Here is an 18,055-nt window from a genome sequence, read left to right on the forward strand (position 1 = left end):
GGGTCATCTTGCTTTGGAAAAACACTCTAGTGTTTCATAACTGTACACTGTCCAAGTGCTGCTTTATATAATGTCCAGTTTTTCAAATTTTATTTTTGTAGGCAGTAATAGTCCCGTAAACCTCCCTCAAAAATAAGACAAATGTATCAGAGTCATACAGGAAATAGATGGCACACCCAAATTAGCTTAAGGGATTATATACAAAGATATGAATAGGCTGTAGGAGAATTATAAGGTACAATAACCTCGGACCAGTAGCATACTGGTTGTTACCATCTCTAGGTCTGAATATATAAGGGGAAGGAGCAGTTTCTGAAACTGAAAAGGAGAAAATTTCTAGAGAAGCCCAACTTGAGAGGAGCAGTAACTTTTGGTAGAGGGATACTTCCAGAAGAAGGATACTTGCTTCTCTGAAAGAAGCCAGGGGAATAAATACCCTGACATCACTGTCTGTCCTTCTTCCCTACTGTTGGGGCTTCTTCATTGCCTGAACCTAACTGGCACAGGGCAAGGAGTCTATTGAGGCACTTCATCCCAGTCAGCTTCCCAGTGCAGAAAGCAATGTGCAGGAGGGCAGAGAGGAGATCTAAAGAGGCAAATGAAAGGGGTACAGCACACTTAAATTAAGATTTTTGCCAAAAGTTGAAAATATCTTTAATAGTAAGTCATTCTTCTTATAGTTTTGAGAAATACTGATATGAGCAAAAGATGGATGAGACTTCAGTTTTTATTTATTTATTTAGAGACAGAGTCTCACTCTGTCGCCCAGGCTGGAGTGCAGTGGCATGATCTCGGCTCACTGCAACCTCTGCCTCCTAGGTTCAAGTGATTCTTGTGCCTCAGCCTCCTGAATAGCTGGGACTAGAGGTGCATGCCGCCATGCCCAGCTAGCTAATTTCGGTATTTTTGGTAGAGACGGGAGTTTTGCCTTGTTGGCCAGGCTGGTCTCGAATTCCTGGCCTCAAGTGATCCACCCACCTTGGCCTCCCAAAATGCTGGGATTACAGGTATGAGGCATCGTGCCTGGCCGAGACTTCAGTTCAGTTTTATATTGGTATTTTGGAAAGCTCCCTATTACATATTTGCTTTACCTGAGGTTTTAGAATGGAATGAAACTGGGAATGTATATTAGGGAAAATACTTTAAGGTAATGTTTCTCAGCTTTTTAATGATCATGAACCCTTTTTGCCATGTTAGGCTGTAACAATGCTAGAGTGTTACCAGCATCCTTTTAAGGAATATATAGAGTTAAGTAACCCTAAGGATCCTCAGAATACTGTTTGAAAATTTCTGTTTTCAGGAAAGGCTTACTATAGTGGGTCTTAATTTCTCTAAGGCTTCTGATAGCAGCCTTAGATAGCAAATACTTCTAATTCAAAGGAAATTCAAAGGACATTTCTCCTGAATGGTCATCTAGTTATACCTTTACATCTTACAAATGAAGAAATCAAAAGCCTAGGTTTTGATATTCAACCAAGAGTTTGGTTAACCATGGACAGTGGCAAATCCAGGAATAAACTCTGAACTTTTTTGGTTTTTTTTTTTTTTTTTTGGAGGCAGAGTCTCACTCTGTCACCCAGGCTAAAGTGCGGGGCGTGATCTCGGCTCACTGCAACCTCTGCCTCCCAAGTTCAAGTGATTCTCCTGGCTCCGCCTCCCGAGTAGCTGAGATTACAGGCGTGTGCCACCACACCCGGCTAACTTTTTGTGTTTTTAGCAGAGACGGGGTTTCACTGTGTTAGCCAGGATGGTCTTGATCTCCTGACCTCACGATCCTCCTGCCTTGGCCTCCCAAAGTGCTGGGATTACAGGCGTGAGCCACCGCGCCTGGCCAACTCAGAACTTTTGATTTCCTACCTCAGTACTTCGATGGCTGTGAAAGAAATTGTTCATGGTCACTTTTCTTCATCATTCTAGATACCTTCATTCAAAAAACCAAGAAGCTCTACATTGACAGTCGTGCTCGAAGAAACCTAGGCTCCATCAACACTGAATTGCAAGATGTGCAGAGGATCATGGTGGCCAATATTGAAGAAGTGTTACAACGAGGAGAAGCACTCTCAGGTATCTAAAAGCAATGAGTCTTATGAAGAAATGGTTCTCATTCCATAGACAAGGATAGCTCATTTTGCAGTGCCTTTTATGCTGTTAGATTCTACCTAGGACTGTTAAGAATTTATCTCCCAGAAGTACATTACATTACAATGCTTCCAATATGATGTGTTTTTTTTCTAGCGTGATTAGTTTTTGTTGAGTTGGAACAGTGTAAAGGACTCATCCATATTAGAAGCAATGATTATTTCTAAGATATTCACAAAATTCAGTAAATTATATACAGAAACACTGTATAAGTTAAGGGAAATGAAAAGAATGAGAGAAAATTGTCAACAATTTATTGCAGTGGTTTTTAGAGTAGCCTCTTTGGGAGACTTTACTGCTGCCAGATCAATCTTTATAAAATGCCATTTTCATCAAGGCATTCCTCTCTGAAAAACTTTTAAATCTGGAACTACAAGATAAGATCCAGTCTGACTTATTTTTCCATCAGTCAGCCATTGTTATTGAGAGCTTGTTATTTGTAGGGTATTGTGCTCTATATATGGAAAATAAGGATGCAAATGTCTATCATTCTCTAGTTCACAAACATTCTGCTGCAGCCACGCCAGCTTCTTCACTATCCTTAGTGGTCTATTCTGCCTTAATGCTGGACCTGTTCTACAAGACGTGCATAAGAACTGCCTCTTTAAAGAAGCCTTCTCTGATCCTTATAGCCTGTATCACATTAATCTCTTCTGTACTTTAAACTCCTAAAGCACTTAGTAACATAGTGTTTTTAAAACATATTACATGTATGTGTGTTTACTTAATTTACCTTAAATATACATATTTATTAAATACCTAACTTACATATTAAATATATATTAAATATATTTCCATATAACATAAATATATATTTCATATATTTAAATATTTATATTAAAGCAGGTAAACATATTTGGATAATTAAATATTTTTATATAATTTCATATATTTATTTTTTTGAGACAGAATCTTGTTCTGTTGCCCAGGCTGGAGTACAGTGGCACGATCTTGGCTCACTGCAACCTCCACCTCCTGGGTTCAAGCGATCCTCTCACCTTATCCTCCTGAGCAGCTGGGGCTATAGGCGTGTACCACCACGCCTGGCTAATTGTTGTATTTTTTTAGTAGAGATGGGGTTTTGCCATGTTGTCCAGGCTGATCTCAAACTCCAGGGCTCAATCCAACCACTTCAGCTTCCCAAAGTGCTGGGATTACAGGCATGAGCCACCACACCCAGCCCTTTATATAATTTTAAAAGTGTAGGTAATTAGGCAAAATTAGGTTAAAAGTATATGTATATTTACCTGATATTTAAATATTACCTAAGTGTTTAATGTGGACATGTAAGCTCTTTAAATACAGTGTTTACATATTTTATATCTGTTTCACATACTTCTTATATATCGCCCATAGTAATGGTCACAAATAGGTTCCTTAATAAGTATTTTTGAATTCAGCCATGCTATATATTCATTAGTAAATGAGTTTTCTTTTATTATGAACTACAAACTTTAACTTTTTTGTGAGTAGTGAGCAGTTATTCATTTACCTTCGCACTCTTTAAATACCAAATTTCGAGTGAGTGAGTGTGTAAGTTTTTGTCATACAGACTTGCAATTCCTATATAGGATAAAGTAGACTAGCACAGGAATTTTTCTTGTATCACTCATGCAAGACTCTAAATTCCTTAAAGGCAGGGATCATGTACATTTTGATCATTGTTGTATCCTCAGCACTTCACAGGGTGCCTGTAACATAAATATTTGTTAAATGACTTCTCTAAGCAATAGCTTTGTCTTTATGTTATCCTGTATTTCAAAATGTTCATGTATAAATTCTCTCAACTATGACTTGTTTCACATGGTCTAATAATTGTTCCTCTGCTGAGTTATTCTCAGCAGATTTAGATTTATTGAGCACTAACTATATACCAGGCCCTGTTCTAGGCATTCAGGATATAGCAGCAAACACAGTAATTTAAAATCCCTGTCCAAGGCCGGGCGCGGTGGCTCAAGCCTGTAATCCCAGCACTTTGGGAGGCCGAGACGGGCGGATCACGAGGTCAGGAGATCGAGACCATCCTGGCTAACACGGTGAAACCCCCGTCTCTACTAAAAACTACAAAAAACTAGCCGGGCGACGTGGCGGCGCCTGTAGTCCCAGCTACCCGGGAGGCTGAGACAGGAGAATGGCGTGAACCCGGGAGGCGGAGCTTGCAGTGAGCTGAGATCCGGCCACAGCACTCCAGCCTGGGTGACAGAGCGAGACTCCGTCTCAAAAAAAAAAAAAAAATAAAATAAAATAAAATAAAATAAAATCCCTGTCCAGCGGAGTGTATATTCTTGTAGACTCTGTAAAAAGATGCCCTATGCATTGTCATGGTTATTTCTCAGTCCCTGACTCTTTTTTCCTGGCTGGATGTTTTTCTTACTCATGTGATCAGTTGCTAATTCAGACGTGGCTGTCATGCCTGTGTTATTAAGTAACGCCATGTTTCCCAATCAAAACCAGTCTCTATTAAGCAACTCCAAATATTCCAAAAGCATTCTTTAAGGAAGAAACAATCAGATTGCAAAATAGTTTTTCTGAAATTTAAAGAAGTGAAAAGTTTGATCAGAATTTATTATGTCAAATGGAGAGTTTGTGTTTATTATTCAAATATGCCCTATATTTTAATCTGGTCTAGCTTGTGTCTATCTGGCTATTTCTCTAAGTGCTTAGTTAACTGTTATAAGAAGATAACATTACAAATGTCCTTGGGGGTGAAAAAACTTGCCAGAAAATGCTAAAAAGCTTAATTTACTTGGGTTTTTTTTTTGGTAGTACTTCTTATTGTATTTTAGTTACAACTTTCCTGTGTCTATTGAAATATAAATCCTGATAGCTACTTCATAGTAGTCTTTACTTTGTGGTTTAGCAGTCATCATTGAAGTATAGCTTAAGACTGTGTTTGGTTAGTTGAATTGTCTGATTATCTGAGTTTGTTTTACATAGATTATCATTATCATTTTTCAAAATATAAGAGAATATGATTTAGACCATTAGAAGATTATGAAGATAGTAATTATTAACATGTAACAATTATTATAATTTATCATGTGCAGGCATTGTTGCTCACTTTACAGGCAATCTCATGTACATACAACCTTATGACATAGTTACTATTATTATCCCCATTTTATAGATGAAGAAACTAGGTTTTAAATCGGTTACATGTCTTGACCAATGTCACATAACTGGTACAGGTGATATCTGCACCAAAGAGTCTAAGGCCAGAACCTGCACTTCTAACCACCTTACTATATAGCCTCAAAAATTCAGACATAATCTGATCTGATGATTTTAAACTGTATTATAGATTTTACAGTGTTTCAGGATCATCAATTAGTATATGCAATGTTAGCCTTAAAATAAAAATGGTGATTTAAGATTCATGGTTGTTGCAGTGCTGCTCATTTTGGTTATGTTTAATGCCTTAATACTTTTGGCAAAATACTTCCAAGGACTAATTAATGTTTTCCTTTTTTCCTCTTTGACAGCATTGGATTCAAAGGCTAACAATTTGTCCAGTCTGTCCAAGAAATACCGCCAGGATGCGAAGTACTTGAACATGCGTTCCACTTATGCCAAACTTGCAGCAGTAGCTGTATTTTTCATCATGTTAATAGTGTATGTCCGATTCTGGTGGCTGTGAAATAATGAATACAGTCACTGGTAAGGGAGAACCTAGAACCCAGTAGGTGTATATTTTCAGGAAACTGAGCTCACAGAGATGTGTATTAGAATCCAAGTGGAACTTCTGCCTCTAAAGACCTTGAAAGAAAACAGATGTCCTGAAAATGAAAGGTTACACCTCATTTAATGAAGCTTAACCCTATGTAGAAAGTCTGTTTCGGGGGCAGAGGCTTTCTCTGGGTGCTAAGCCATATATGTTAGGGAACAGTAGATTGTTATTTCGTTTTTTTCCCTTCCAGTGCATTTTAAAAACAGCACTGACTGGGGCATTCTTATTCTCTAATGGAGCCATCAATGAGATTTAGTCAACCTGTGCTAGCAACATTCTGAAATTCCTTCAAAGAAGGCAGTCCTTTGGGAAGGTTTTTTGTTTTTTTTTTGACTCTAATCAACATTCCTTTTGTTGGTGACATTTGTGATTTTCAATAATCTGAGTTTTTGATGGCCTTTTAAACAAGACTCCAGTATGTGAAGGTTAATTGCTGTGCTCCACAGATCTTGTCTATTGGCCCCTGTCGAAAGTTAACCTTTGTTGTTTTCCTTTTATAATTTGCTTATTGCACAATTGCTTTAGGGTTAAGTGAATTATATTAAGATACCTTGAAATTATAGCACTCTTCAATTAAGAAGCTACAATGTTTCTCTCATTTACTCCTTAAACAAAATACTTAAATTAGTCTGGGTCATTATTACTTTTATTTTGCAGCATTTGGTTTGTACTAGTGTAAGACCAAGTATAGGATATGGATGAGGCCCCTGGCTTCATGAGAAGAAAGGAAGGCCCAGGTTATAATTACAGCTTTCTCCTGCCCCTTCTTTACTTTCTCTACCACAATTTTCTCCACTGTTTGTTTTCCTCCTGCCACAATTTGCTAACATTTAAAAAATTTTCCTACACCCAGTAGTTTCATGTCCTGTAGACATCCTCTTAGGACATTCTCAAATTTCAAAATAAAAAATGTTCATTTATGTAGTTAATTAAATTTAAAGTCTTTGCAGATTCAACTACTCAAACTACTAAATACATTTACGTGAGAAAAAGTCTCTGAGAGCACTTCATTCCTGTTTTGGTTCATGTAAATTCAATGAGAATGTTCTAGAGATAGATAACTCATTTACAGTGGTTTCTATTAACTAATTAAAGTACCCATGATTTTTTCCTTTTCTGCTCAGGGATGATGGGGATTTCCTTTTACCTTCTGAGGTAGAATTTTTTAATGGGGAAAATAGGCCTTTTAAATATTATCGCAAGGGTCTACAATATAACGTAAAACTCCTGTACATACTGCAGATATTTCTTTAAATTGTACGGGAAAATGAGCGAACTTTTTATTTCTTAATATCTTTGGCGAAAACTTTAACCAGTAAGCAATTTTATAACCCTGAGGGATCCTCAAAGATACTATCCTGATTCCTGGTAAGGAAAAAAATATTATTTCCTTATAACAAGGCAAGGAGGAATGCTATTTTATTCCTGATAATTTATAGAACTAGAATTTTTTTTTCTTTTATGGACCTGAATCTGCCAATTGGGAATTTTGTGCATGCAATATGAAGTTACTTTTTATAGATAATAAGTGCTTTTAAGTCCCTAAAAGGCTCCTGCCTAAGTAATGATGATGTTGATAATAAAAGCCTTTGAAAGGCTGAAAGCCTAAATAATGGTACCCTAGTATTTGGAGCTTCTATAGGAGTGGAGAGGGGCAGCTCATTGTTGAGAGTTGCATGCTGCAACCTAATGGTCAGCAATGAAATAAATACTTCTAGAATATTCACTTAAGTGTGAAGTTTTATTATCTAGCTAATTTATATACATACATCCTTTGTAGATACATTTCTCTCTAATTTTGTTGGGCTAATTAAGAAAGGGATGGGGTAAATGTCAACAAAGGAAGAAGAAAGTGGTTTAAGATCAGGGTGGCAGAAAAATTAGAGAACAAGAATATCGTAATATGGCTCCTGGTTTTCTTTGTAAGAGGCAGTGGGAAGATCTGACTAGATGAAATGTATCAGCAACCAAAGTGGCATCTAAAATAGAGTGGGATAAATAGTGTATGGGGTTATTGGACGCACATTAAGAAAGGACACCTAATTTATTTTGGGAAGAAGTGTGGTAAGAGAAAGACTTTCTAGAGAAGGAGAATGGGGCATTCTAGGGAGAGTCAGTGGCATGCGCAAAGGCATGAATAAAGACAGCGAGGCATATTTTGGAAATGTAACAGCTCGGTTCAGCTTAGCCCATAGGGTAAGCACAGACAACAGAGGAGACTTGAGGAATGAGAACTAGATTGGTACACTATCATAAAGGGACTTGTCTACCATGCAGAGGATTTTAGACTATCTTAACAGCAGTGGCAAAGGATGGCATCAGATTTATAGTTTCAAGTGATCATGTAGGCCTTGGCATAAAAGATATATTAGGGAGAAAGCCTGGAAGTAGGGAGAGGAAAATAAGGAGCCATCAAAGGCAGAATGAAACTTAGGCAGATTTCAAGTGATTTTCAAGAAAGATGTGATCAGAGGCACCAGATAATAACTATTACATAACACTTTCTTTGTTAGGAGCTTATTTCTCACACTGACCAAACCTTTTGAAGTAAGTACTCTTCACACCACTATATAAATAAACTTTACAAAGGATTCTGCTTTAAGACATGAGAGAGTTAAGTAATTTGCCCAAAGTCACAGAGTTAGAAAGTAATAGAGCTAAGATTAGAACCTAGGCAGTTTGGCTCCAGAGTCTGTGCTCTTACCCTGTATTAACACCAAGAGGTCAAATAAATACCAAAAAATGTATTTTCGAATTTAACAACAAAGAACTTAATCATACAGGCAGAAGTAATTCCAGAGCACTGGGGACAGAAGCCAGATTGTCATATGGGTTAAAGAGTGTGTAAACTACTAGGAAGTAAAGACATAGAACTGCTCTCACAAGAGAAATAACTTTTCTGGTTATTATGACACTGAACTTCATGGCTTGTTTTAATTAAGACATCTTACAAGTGTCAAAATTTGGAAATATTTGGACACTTTATACACTCTGTTTTTTTAAATGTCTGACAATTGTTCTTGAGCATTTCAAGAAACCTTTGAAAATCTGATGAAAGGTATGTGCCATTACTCTAGAAAAAATGTTCCTGTGTACATGCACATTAAGTATCGACATACTATTTCAGGCTGTTCAAAGACTACAAGTCTGTTCATGACCTAATGGTCCATGTTCCCTCAGTTAAGAGCTCCAGAGATACAGGATGTGAAACTCAAAGGTAAGTACCCAGAGCCATGAAAACTCCATTTGTGACTTGGAAGAATTCTACAATTTGAATTAACTTTGTGGAGAGAGAGATATTTTCGAAAAATTGTGTGTAGCAAAAAAAAAATTCATATCAAATAATATTTTCCTGTAGTACATTCAAGGATCTGGTTTCACAGCAAAAAATTGTTTTGGTCTCAGTTCCTCAAAATCACATTTAAGGAGCTTGAGATTTTTTTTTTTTTTTTTTTTTTTTTTTTTTTTTTTTTTTGAGACGGAGTCTCGCTCTGTCGCCCGGGCTGGAGTGCAGTGGCCGGATCTCAGCTCACTGCAAGCTCCGCCTCCCGGGTTTACGCCATTCTCCTGCCTCAGCCTCCCGAGTAGCTGGGACTACAGGCGCCCGCCACCTCACCCGGCTAGTTTTTTGTATTTTTTAGTAGAGACGGGGTTTCACCATGTTAGCCAGGATGGTCTCGATCTTCTGACCTCGTGATCCGCCCGTCTCGGCCTCCCAAAGCGCTGGGATTACAGGCTTGAGCCACCGCGCCCGGCCGGAGCTTGAGATTTATATTTTCTACTTAGTAAGTCTTACAAAAACAAGAAGGAAAATGGATAATCATTTCTGCACACATAGGATTTAATAAAACATGTATAATAAAATATCTCATTTTAAATTTCCACCCTATTGGTAGCTTTCATGACAAAGGGCTCGGGTGCTGGTGGCCATACAATTAAGGTTTTTGGTTAGTTTTGTTAGCAGAACTAGCCGACTCCTACCCTGGTGGGTTTTTCTTTTGTTTGTTTGTATGTTTGTTTTCCCAGATGGCTCAGGAGAAGGGTAAATAGCAGTCATTGTATGTGTGACAGAATTTGAGATAGAATGAGCATATTGAGTCTCACATCCTATTCTTGTTACTGTCAGGCAGGGTTGACCTAGCAGTGTAAAACTATCACAAGCAATTCAGTCACTCAGTTCTCGTAAGGTTTATTTCAAGTACTGTAGTAATTCATGTTTAGATTAGAAAAGTCACTAGAAATTTGACTTCCATATAGTAATCTATACTTTTTTCTCTCATTTCCTTCATTTTTTGAGCCATAAGTATAAGGCAATTTACAGGCATTTTTACAATTGTTATAAGCATTTTTCTTTGCTTGCCCAAGGTCACATAGCTAGCAAGTTAAAGTAGATTCAAATCCAGGCCTGCTAGATACCAAATTATTATTTAAGAGTACTTTTCACTACTCCTAAATAATGACACAGATATGTTTGTCTTACATATTTCACTTTATTGTCAAGTTATTAGTATGTTTATTTTCAAAAGATATTGTTTGCAATTTCTTTTTATTATTCCGTACTTTTTAAATTTACTTCATTATCACCTCTTCCTTTATTCTTTTAAAATAATTTTTGCTTTTGTTATTTCGTTTTCCCTTTTTTACTCTTGGTTTGTAATACATCTTTCCTTATTTGCTCCTTTCTCATTTGATCTCAGTGTTAATCCGTTTTCCACATCTGATTCACTAAAATTTTAGGCCTTAAAAAAAAAAATTCCTGATTCTCCTATGTCCTTTTGCCCATTCTCTTCTCCTTGCCTCACTTCTTTTATCTTTTTCCATTTTACTTTCATTTTTTGTTTCCCTAGATGTTTTTACATATAAGTAAATACATATAAGTATTGCTGCAATTTTGCGTCTGTAAATTAGAGCTTCAGATTCAACTGAGTGTATTTATTCTTTATTTTTAGGCCTAAATTTATCTTACCTTTTACTGATTTTGTAATATACTATGCTCTTTCATTTTAGTCTGCACATATTAGCCAAAGAAAATAGGCCCCTGTTTTAAGAAGTCTCTGTAAAAAATGTCAAGCATGATAAGAATTCTTCAAGAAACAAGCTCCTCTAGTTTGTCTTCTATATTTAGAGCTTCAGCAGTTACCTGCATTACTGGTAACTCCCAAATATACCTTCAAACTTGTTTTTTGGGCCCAAGTTTTTTTGCTTCTTATATATCTGTTTTGAATATCCCATAAATACTTAAAAACCACATGATCATCTCAATAGATGCAGAAAAGGCTTTCAATAAAATTCAACATCCCTTCATGTTAAAAACCCTCAGCAAACTAGGCATCAGAGGAACATACTTCAAAATAAGAGCCATCTATGATAAGCCCACAGCCAACATCATACTGAATGGGCCCAGTGCTAGAAGTATTCCCCTTGAGAACCAGAATAAGACAAAGATGCCCACTCTCACCAATCCTATTCAACATAGTACTGGGAGTCCTAGCCAGAGATAACAAGGAAGAGAAAGAAATATAAGACATACATACAAGGAAAAGAGGAAGTCAGACTATCTCTGTAGACAATATGATTCTGTAGAAAACCCCATAGTCTTTGCCTAAAAGCTCTTTGATAAGCAATTAGCAAAGTTTCAGGATACAAAATTAATGTACAAAAATTAGTGGCATTTCTATACACCAACAGCATTCAATCTGAGGGTCAAAATCAAGAACACAATCTCATTCACAATAGCCATATACACATAAAAATACCTAGAAATACAGATAACAAGGGAGGTGAAAGATCTCTACAACAAGAATTACAAAACTGCTCAAATCAGAGATGACACAAATGGAAAAAGATTCCATGCTTATGGATTGGAAGAATTAGTATGATTAAAATGGCTGTGCTTCCCAATGCAGTTTATGGATTCAATGCTATTCCTGTCAAACTACCAGTGACATACTTCACAGAATTAGAAAAAAAAACCCTTAAAATTCACAGGGAACTTAAAAAAGAGCCTGAATAGCCATAACAATGTTAAGCAAAATGAGCAAAGCTGAAGGCATTACACTACCCAATTTCAACTATACTACAAGGCTTCAGTAACCAAAACAGCATGGTACTGGTACAAAAACAGACACATAGACTAATGGAACAGAAAAGAGAGCCCAGAAATAATGCTGCACGCCTATGATCTGATATTTGAAGAAAGTTGACAAAAACAAGCAATGAGAAAAGGACTCCCTATTCAATAAATGGTGCTGAAATAACTGGCTAGCAATATGCATAAGATTGAAACTGGACCCCTTCCTTATGCCATATGCAAAAATCAACTCAAGATGAAGTAAAGACTTAGATATAAAACCTAAAACTATAAAAGCCCTGGAAGATAGCCTGGGAAATACTATTCTGGAATAGGACCTGGTAAAGATTTCATAACAAAGATGCCAAAAACAATTGCAACAAAAACAAAAATTGACAAGTGGAATCTAACTAAAGAGCTTTAGCATAGCCAAAACCAAAACAGTGAACAGAGTAAACATAACCTACATCATGAGAGAAAATATTTGCAAACTATGCATACTACAGAATTCTAATATCCAGAATTTATAAGGAACTTTATAAGCAAAATACAACCCCATTAAAAAGTGGGCAAAGGACAGGAACAGACATTTTTCAAAAAAAGACACATGTGGCCAAGAAGCATATGAAAACATGCTCCATATCACTAATTAGATAAATGCAAATCAAAACCAGAATGATACCATCTCATACCAATCAGAATGGCTATTACTAAAAGTCAAAAAGTAGTAGATGCTGGTGTGGTTGCAGAGAAAATGGAACACTTATATACTGCTAATGGGAATGTAAATTAGTTCAGCCATTGTGCAAAACAGTTCGGTGATTTCTCAAAGAACCTGAAACAGAATTACCACTCGGCTCAGCAATCCCATTATTGGATATATACCCAAAGGAACATAAATTGTTCTGCCGTAAAGACACATGCACGCGTATGTTCATTGCAGCACTATTAACAATAGCAAAGACATGGAATCAACCTAAATGCCCATCAATGGTAATCTGGATAAAGAAAACGTGGTACATGTACACCATGAAATATACAAAGCCATAAAAAAATGAGATTATGTCCTTCGCAGCAACATGGATGGAGCTGGAGGCCATTATCCCAAGCTAAATTATGTAGGAACAGAAAACCAAATACCGCATGTTCTCACTTATAAGTGGGAGCTAAACATTGAGTACACATGTACACAAAGAAGGGAACAACAGACACCAAGGCTTACTTGACAGTAGAGGGTGGGAGGAGGGAGAGGATAGAAAAACTACCTATTGGGTTATATGCTTATTACCGGGTAACAAAATAATCTGTACACCAAAACCTTAAATAAAAGTTTTTTAAAAATGTAAAATAAAGCATACAGCAAAACAAGACACCTGGTAAAGTTCTGCTCTTCTTTCAAAGACCCAGCTCAAATGTCTGTTTTATAAAGCCTTTCTGACATTCTCATACCCTCCTCCTCTCTGACCTGGAAGAAGTTATGTTTTCATTCTCCCACAATAACTTGTTCATATTTATGTTATAAAACCTACAAATTTAAACTAGCAGTCAGTGCGTACTTATTTGTCTCCTTGGCTACGTGCCTTATGAGATGCCTGAGATAGAGATCAATTATTATTCAATTTGAATCCTTGGCATTGGGTACAGTGGCTGACACATTGGAGGTGTGCAACAAATATTCGTGGGGTAAGTTCATTGAATTACAGAGATGTATGCATAAGTTTTTTGGAACTGGGTTTCATGAATCATAGGTACACACAATTTGAATAAAAGAAGAAAACAAAGTGGGGAAAGATGGTATAGGTCTAGTAACGAAATGGGAAAAGAAAGGCACATTGAAAAGTCACAAGAAAAGAGAACCAGTACAATTATATCAACATACAGTAAACACATTGGAGAAGGGAAGAAAATACAGCAAGTGAAATTGATTCTTTGGTGGCAGAAACAATGGAAAGTTACGGGGGCAAAGAAGGAGAAGAAATTAAGGCATAGAGATAAATTAGACTTGGGGAGAAAGCACAGAAGTCAAATACAGCAACAGATCTTGAACTGGGACTATTTCCAATTGACCATTATGCTTACGATTACTTTTATGTTGTGGAGACAATATTTAATGAGCATTTCAGATCAGTTTACTTAATTATTTGAAAAAGTGACTGCAATTCAGTGATAAATACTTTGACCAATATGCCGTAAAAAGTAAGAAATATTGGCCAGGCGCGGTGGCTCACGCCTGTAATCCCAGCACTTTGGGAAACCGAGGTGGGCACATCACGAGGTCAGGAGATCAAGACCATCCTGGCTAACACGGTGAAACCCTGTCTCTACTAAAAATACAAAAAATTAGCCGGGTCTGGTGGCGGGCGCCTGTAGTCCCAGCTACTCGGGAGGCTGTGCCAGGAGAATGGTGTGAACCTGGGAGGCGGAGCTTGCAGTGAGCCGAGATAGCACCACTGCACTCCAGCCTGGGCGACAGAGCAAGACTCCATCTCAAAAAAAATAAAAAATAAAAAAAAGTAAGAAATATTTTACCATACTGGTTTTACGGCTTAGTTTTGACCAACTGATGGCAATTCGTACCTGCTAAACTCCCAGGTTTTTACTTGCTGGTTGTGTAGGTAGGCAGTGAGGTTTGTTGGACTGGGCATGCAGGGACAAGCAGTTAGGCCAATACCCGGACTGAAGATAATATCTATCTGCCTTTTGTTTAGTTATTTGCATAAATATGCAGAGTGGGCTTATTTACACACTTAGAGCTTTAGAATAAAATAACTTTGACTTTCAAATTGGTTTTTCTTGATTTTTAAAAATTTTTATACTCCACTTTTTCTTCCGTCTTTCTCAAACTCATTTTTCCCTAGTAGCAGAGTCGAGACTTAATGTTACAAAACTCTGCTTGCTTTAAAGAATCTTCTAAGAAGAAGAAGCAGAAAAAGACGCTAAAGAACTTCCAAGCAAAAGTTTAAGAAGTTCTGCTATAGCCCATCCACTTGTTTGTGGAATTTAAATATATCCATTTTTGCCACAATAACAGCGTAGCCTTGCTAGAATCATGTACAAAGCAGCAGATTTCATTCTATAAATTATTGGACACTATGGTGTAAAATAGACATTGCTGAGGAGGGATGTAACTGCAACAGAAACAAATTACTTACATTGCATGCAGTAGGTAAGTGGGTGAAAAGAGCATTGAACTGTGAGTCTGGAGATGACCTCAAGGCCCAGCTCAGCACTCCTCTAGCAGAACTTTAGGGAAGGTTTTTAGGCACTATGTACTTCAGGTTCCCCATGTGAAAATGAGAATAATGTCTGTTCTGCCTACTTCATGTGGACTATTTGAGAATAAAAGAAGGTAAAATGCAATAATGGTCATGAAGATTTTATAAACCTTGACGTGATGTACAAGTATACCATACTCTACCACTTTTATTACTATTATAACTGTTTAGAAAAGCATTTGTGACCAGTAAAATCCAGCCTTTTCTCTGGAGACTAACATCCAGTTTCATAGTTATTTTACTTTTGATAGGGAAAAGGGAATTAATTCCTGTTACATACTGCAATATTTAGGATCCTCTAGCAGTCATTTTTTCAGGCTATGACTTCATGTTCCCAGAAGAGGGCAGCAAAACTCCAAAGGCGCTGCCTTTTCCTCAATTAGAGTGACTAAAGCAGCTTTTCCATGAGAGGAAAAGAACTATACTGTAAAGAATAGCCCTTTTAAAATGATGGTATTTAGGTGACAAAGCTAATCCTATTACAATAAAGATCATATCATTCATTCCAAATAACATTTTTCCTTTTCTCTGTCCTGTGAACAAAATAATTGACTGCTTCTTTAATCTCATGTTAATAATTTGACTTATACTTCCAGAAACTCCTACCCATGTTTTTCCATTTAACCCTAGATTCGTAGATCTTACTTAGTACCAGTTTTTAAATAAATTGTTTTGTATATGTAAGAGAAAAGCTTTTCAGTCCTGATTTATAGTTTAGGATGCCTACCTAAGTCCAAAGAATGGTACTCAGCAGTGTCTAAATATGTTCTTATCATAGACTATATGTTTGTCATTCAGATAAAATGTTATCTACATCTAATCTTTCTCATTCTTTCATTATTCAAATATCCCCGTGCTTTTCTATCTTTAATCAGTGAACTAGCTTGTAATGACAAGAGCAACTAACATTTGAACTGTTCTTACTTAGGCTGGAGGTTGCAATTTTTTTTTTTTTTTTTTTTTTTTAGTCAAAAAATCAGACCTTGGTGATGACTTGAGCAGTAGGATATAAATAACTCCCACAAGCTTAGCGTTCCAGTAATGGAACACTAGGCATATTAATAGCATATAAGGTGCCATCACAGACATGTTTTCCCTTTGATACTCACCATAGCCCTGTGAAGTGGATAGCTACTATCCCCCATTTTACAGATAAATTTTCTAATCTGTAATCAAAATAGCTGATCTTTGCTTGAAGAAAAAGTCTAGAGGGACACCGTATCTGTCAAGAGAGCTCCAAGGGGTGGGTAATTTCTTTCATAATTGCTAGAAGAGCCAATTCTGAATGTGAGGCTTTTTCCATCTGCTTTATTTCAACCAGAGATGGAATAGGAAGGCTTTCAGTTACAGTTTATCAATTCCTTCTGCTTTTGCCAGTTAATCTCTAGCTTTGCTCTTTTGAAAAAACTACCATTTCCCACTTCACTTCTGCTACCACCACCACCAAGTCAGAGTCCTCTTTCTATTCCAGCCAAACCTCTTCCTGTTCTTGAGAATTGCATCACATTCTTGGCTTAACGTAACCAACACCCCCACATTGGCACCAGGGAGTGTGTAGCCCTTCTTTATTGGCTGAAAGTTCTTGTCTGGTGAGCATGGAATAAGTCACTCACTTCCTGAATTTCAGCCCTGGCTAAATTTGCTTCTGGAAAAACATACATCTATTCCTCAGATTTTTGTTTGTTTGTTTGCAAATCTCCTTCACTCCAGCCCTGTACTGGAGTGAGCAAGATTTACCAAATAGGGACAGCGTGAAAGGGAATTTAGAGGGTAGAGGTAGAGGGAAAAGGAATAGTATGTGTAGCTTGCTGAATGAGACGTCTGCTCTTGCTGTTTCCATTTCTTCACTTCTCACACAATTTTTAACCCAATCTAATCTGGCATTGGCTCCCATTGTATTGAAAGGTCTTTCACTCAGGACACTAATGCCCTCTCACCTCCCATATTACTAAATCCAGTAGATACATCAGTCTTTATCTTACTTCACATCAGAGTGGCATCTGATGCTTTTGATCACATCCTCTTTGATAGACTCACTCTTCCTTTGCACTGTTATTTTTTCCCTATCTCAGTCATGGGTCTTCAACATCCTTTGCCAGCTGCTCTTTATCTACTCCTAAAGTGCTGGTGTTCCTCAGAACCCTGTTCTACATCAGTCTCTTTTCTCTCTGAACACTTTCTGTGAGAAATATTATCCCTTTCCATGGCATTATTGGGATCTATCTGCCAATTATTTCCAAATCTCTATCTTCCCTAAACTCTGGATTCATATATTCGACTGCTTTCCAGAACTTCTTCAGTTGGAAATTCCTGAAAACATATTAACCAACTCCCTCCCTCAAATCTATTCCTCTAATAATGCTCCTTATCCAAACATATGCCACACCACCTACCCAGTTTTTCTAGGCAGAAATGTAGGATTCATCCTTAATGACTCTTTTGCTCACCTTCCAAATTCAGTCAATAACCAAGTTCAGTATAATCTGCATATTTGAATCCACCCAATTCTCCCTGTCCCCACTGGCCTAAGTGATCACCATCTATGTGGCATTTTGCACATCGCTTTACTAGTTTCCTGCCCCCAGGTTTCTCCCTTTGGATCATTTTCCACAAACCAGATGGTTCTTTATGTAAATGCAGTTCTGTAAATTCACGACTTGTGTTTAAAATCCTTTAGTTGCTTCTCACTGTCCTTAGGATGCGGTCCGAACTTCTTATCACGGTTCATAAGCCTCTCATGATCAGTAACCTGCCATCAATCTGAACTCCACTCACACTGACCTCCAGTGTTTCAGACACACCCTGCTTCCTTTTGCCTCTAGGCCTTCATAGATGCAGTTTCCT

The 18,055-nt window shown here is 37.3% G+C and overlaps 1 protein-coding gene across 1 annotated transcript in view; it reads left to right on the forward strand.

Annotated features, from left to right (window-relative positions):
- Nucleotides 1-7,592, forward strand: part of SEC22B (SEC22 homolog B, vesicle trafficking protein) — a 28,491-nt gene extending 20,899 nt beyond the window's left edge. The window contains exons 4-5 of the mRNA XM_010360645.2: nt 1,918-2,064; nt 5,622-7,592. Of these exons, the coding sequence (XP_010358947.1) occupies nt 1,918-2,064; nt 5,622-5,776 (302 nt within the window). The 3' untranslated portion in view covers nt 5,777-7,592. The remainder of the gene's footprint in view (nt 1-1,917; nt 2,065-5,621) is intronic.
- The last annotated feature ends 10,463 nt before the right edge of the window (nt 7,593-18,055 follow it).

This window comes from Rhinopithecus roxellana, chromosome 8, assembly GCF_007565055.1.
Source record: "Rhinopithecus roxellana isolate Shanxi Qingling chromosome 8, ASM756505v1, whole genome shotgun sequence".
In the NCBI taxonomy this organism is placed as follows: Eukaryota; Metazoa; Chordata; class Mammalia; order Primates; family Cercopithecidae; genus Rhinopithecus; species Rhinopithecus roxellana.